Source organism: Apis dorsata, unplaced genomic scaffold (genome assembly GCF_000469605.1).
Source record: "Apis dorsata unplaced genomic scaffold, Apis dorsata 1.3 scaffold_416, whole genome shotgun sequence".
NCBI lineage: Eukaryota > Metazoa > Arthropoda > Insecta > Hymenoptera > Apidae > Apis > Apis dorsata.
In genome coordinates, this window is record NW_006263671.1 from 16,217 (window position 1) to 20,500 (window position 4,284).

At 23.3% G+C, this 4,284-nt stretch overlaps 2 protein-coding genes across 2 annotated transcripts in view; one reads left to right on the forward strand and one right to left on the reverse strand.

Annotated features, from left to right (window-relative positions):
* Positions 1-167, forward strand: part of LOC102680009 (separin) — a 2,923-nt gene extending 2,756 nt beyond the window's left edge. Inside the window, exon 9 of the mRNA XM_006619418.2 lies at positions 1-167. The gene's annotated coding sequence lies outside the window, so the exon portion shown is untranslated.
* Positions 149-2,480, reverse strand: LOC102680134 (mannose-1-phosphate guanyltransferase beta). Its single transcript, XM_006619419.2, has 5 exons — positions 2,114-2,480; positions 1,574-1,783; positions 1,115-1,508; positions 646-1,039; positions 149-426 (listed from the first exon to the last, which is right to left on the reverse strand). The coding sequence occupies exons 2-5, from the start codon at positions 1,724-1,726 to the stop codon at positions 258-260; spliced, it is 1,110 nt and encodes a 369-aa protein (XP_006619482.1). The 5' UTR covers positions 1,727-1,783; positions 2,114-2,480; the 3' UTR covers positions 149-257.
* Positions 2,481-4,284: the final 1,804 nt, after the last annotated feature.

Below are 4,284 nucleotides of genomic sequence, written 5' to 3' on the forward strand. Positions count from 1 at the left end.
CTTGTCTTTAGAACCTGAGATGTTGAGAGCAGTTGCAAAATCTAAAGATGTTTGTTCTCATTATATGACCGCGGCTGCAATAATAGTACGAGGACTACCAATAAAACTTATTTGAATTGTAAATGTAAAAAAAAAATATAAACGAATATATAATGAACATGAATTTACACGTGAAAAGCTGATAAAAAATTTATTTATAAAATGTTTAATTTGGTCATTTATCATGTTCGATGTATACTTTAAGATATTATTTTTGGTCACATGATTATTTGTGGTTCTGGTACAGAACTGGAAATATTCTTGTGAGGTAAAACTTGACCACCATTGATATATAACTCATCCTTAACGATTACATCTTCACCAAGTACTGTAGTGCCTTCCATTCGTACCCAACGTCCTACAACACTTCTCCAGCCCACAATGCACCTACATTAATATTGCATTATAAATATATTAAAAAATGAATGAAGATTTCTTTAAGATATACTTTCACGATTTTATTATTTTTTCATTTTTTATGTATGTATGTGCAATAAATTTATAGATTTATTTATTTCTGATCGACGAAAATAATTATTTATCTTTACTTAAAGAGTTAATATTAATATGCTATCACATAAAAAATTTATAAATTTTAACATTTACCCATCCAGCCATGCGTGTTCTTTTATTATAGCTGCCTTAAGAATAGTACTTCTTTTAATGCAACAACCATCGGATAAAACAACACCAGGACCAATTGTAACGTTCGGTCCTATTCTACAATCTTTGCCAATCTTTGCTGTTTCATCTATTAAAACATTTCCTACTACTCCTGGACCAGAATATAATTTTGCTGGAGATTTTTGTCTTAAAGATGTCAGGTACATGCTCATTCCTTTAAGAAAATCTTTTGGTTGTCCAACATCCATCCAAAATCCTGTTAGTTCCATTGCATATAATTCTCCATCCCGAGCCATATTCGGAAAAATTTCTTTTTCTATACTTGTTGGTTTCAATTCTATTCTTTTTAAGACACTTGGATTCAAAATATACATGCCTATAAAATTATATTTATATTTTAAAATAAACATTAAAATTAATGTCATGTAATTCAAAATAAACAAATACTTGCCTGCATTAATTTTATTTGAAATAAATTCTTGCGGCTTTTCTACAAAATTCTCTATTTTTCCATTATCTCTATATACTACTACACCATACTTTGATGGTTCTTCTACTTTAGTTACAATTATAGTACCTTCTCTACCATGACTTTTATGAAATTCTAAAAGTTGCATAAATGGAAAGTCACAAATAATATCAGAATTTAAAACAAAAAATGGTTCGTCTCCTGAACACAATAGATCATGTACAAGTGCAAGTGGTCCTGCAGTGCCAAGTGGTTCTGGTTCATGTGAAAAAATCAAATGAACTCCTAATTTTTTAACTTCTTCACTCAAATCTCTTTCCATTTCTTCTGCCCGATAAGATACAGCTAATATCACTTCTGTCACATTTGTCTCTATCTAAATGAAATATTATAATATTAATTTGTAAAAAATAAAGATAACACAAAAATATTGCAACATACCAGAGCTTCTATTTGATGTAAAAGCATTGGTTTATTAGCAAATTCTACTAATGGTTTTGGTCGACTTAATGTTAAGGGTCTTAATCTAGTTCCATATCCACCAACAAGAATTACAGCTCTCATTGTTTCTAATTTTTTTCTTTTCCTTTGCATTACTTTTCAATTATCTTGGTTAAAATGTATAATAGAATATTCATATATAATTTTATTCTAAAAAAAAATAAAAAATTAAAGATAAAAGATTAAAATTTGAAAATAACAAAAAAAAAAAATATAAAAAATGAAAATATATGTTATTGTATTAATTATACATTATGTGTATAAGTATATATATATAAAGAAGAATATTTTTCTTTAAAAAAAAAAAAAAAGATTTTATCCATAAGATCTCCAATTAACAATTATTTGAAAAAATATAAGAAAATCTGCAAAAATGTAATTGAAAATGAAATGTATTATAAATTTAATTACATATTTGTTTCACAAATGTATTTTCTATTTTAAATATTTAGACTACACAAGTATCGATAAAACGCATACCTGATGTCTACATATCACTATAAGTAAAGGTAGAAAACAATCATACTAATGAATATTGCCACGTAGGATTGAAATATAATGTACACGTATGTACATAGTGACACACGTATGCGATAAGAATACACACATAATTATAAATACTAACACAATTAAATAATATTAATCACTTTATATTTTAACAATATTATTCTTATCGGAATTATTATTCATTTGCTTATTTTTTTACAATTAATATTACGCCATATAATGCTTGTTATTAGAAATAAACTGCAATAAACGCCATTATGTCACTTATACTATGAAATACATAATATAAATATATTTGTTTTTATAAATTTATTTTTTTAAATATTTATTTAAATATATTTCATAAAAAAATTATATCATTATCATATTTTAAAAATTTAAATAAAAATAGGATTTAAAATTGCTGTAATTATTACAAAGGTTACAAACATTTTTCTTATTTTATGATAACTTTAATTCATATATTATTTATATATATATTACTGAAAATAATATTTAATAAAGATTCACAATAAAAATTAATATTGTTTTTTATTGTGGATACTTATTTCTAAAATTAATTTGAAATGAATTATAGTTATAAATATTTATAATTATATAAATTTTAATATAAAAATTTTAATATAATTTTAATATAAAAATAAATACAAATTAAATGAATTTTTATTTTATTTTATTTTTTTTTAATATACGAAATTAAAAATAATATAATTCATTATAATAAATTATTTATAAAAGTTTTTATGTGCGATAATATATTCGCGATATTTTGCGTGAAAACAAATATTTTATGTGTAGAAATAGAAAAAATAAAAATAAAAATTCGTAATAACTTCGTATAGCATACATTATACGAAGTTATACGATTTAATATACGAAATTAAAAATAATATAATTCATTATAATAAATTATTTATAAAAGTTTTTATGTGCGATAATATATTCGCGATATTTTGCGTGAAAACAAATATTTTATGTGTAGAAATAGAAAAAATAAAAATAAAAATTCGTAATAACTTCGTATAGCATACATTATACGAAGTTATACGATTTAATATACGAAATTAAAAATAATATAATTCATTATAATAAATTATTTATAAAAGTTTTTATGTGCGATAATATATTCGCGATATTTTGCGTGAAAACAAATATTTTATGTGTAGAAATAGAAAAAATAAAAATAAAAATTCGTAATAACTTCGTATAGCATACATTATACGAAGTTATACGATTTAATATACGAAATTAAAAATAATATAATTCATTATAATAAATTATTTATAAAAGTTTTTATGTGCGATAATATATTCGCGATATTTTGCGTGAAAACAAATATTTTATGTGTAGAAATAGAAAAAATAAAAATAAAAATTAGAAAATTATATTATGAATAAATATTTTTTTGATATCACTTTCACTTATTATCAAAAGAATTGTTATAAATATATAATATATTACGCAAGAATATTAATAATATTATTTTAACTCTTTAAAATCATTTATTTCTTTAAAAGTTTATATATTTTTATAATATATTTTTTATAATTTATTTTTTAAATTTATTTTTTTGTTATTTTTAATTCCTTCCAATATAAATATGCATTATAATTAATTACAATTTAACTTTTTTATGCTAAAATATTTATATAAATGTAAAAATTATTTTATTAGATAAGATGAATGATCTTTATAAAAACAATTAAATAAGGATTTCATTTCATATTCTTGATTTTAGACATAGAGGTGAATCTTCATCAGAAACAAAAATATATATTACTTAAAAGGAAATCCTGATGAAACTACTATACAATTTTGAAAAGTCGCAAATTGTAAATGAGAGTTAAATATTAGTAATTTGTAATATAACCACAAGATGGCGTAGTACATGCGACGCTGCTTTTGACGTTCGTGTATGAGTTTTTTTTTTGGTTCCTTCTACTTTGAAAACGGCAGGAAGCAAAAATTGTTAGTTCGGTGCTTAGCCTTCGCTAGTCTGATTGAGGATGTGGTGGAAAGACTTGAGTACGATAAAAGAGATTCAACAGAAAAGGATTTCGATTTCGAGTACATAGTACGCGAGACACACGAGGTCCCGCGATTGGCCAGTTTATGAGACGACGATGGCTCCGTGAGGAGAGAAC

Coding starts and splice junctions, on each gene's coding strand:
- LOC102680134 (XM_006619419.2), bottom strand. CDS start 1,726: ATGCAAAGGAAAAGAAAAAAATTAGAAACAATGAGAGCTGTAATTCTT. Junction 1,040..1,114: donor TTCAAATAAAATTAATGCAG/GCAAGTATTTGT, acceptor ATAATTTTATAG/GCATGTATATTTTGAATCCA. Junction 427..645: donor GAACACGCATGGCTGGATGG/GTAAATGTTAAA, acceptor ATATTAATGTAG/GTGCATTGTGGGCTGGAGAA.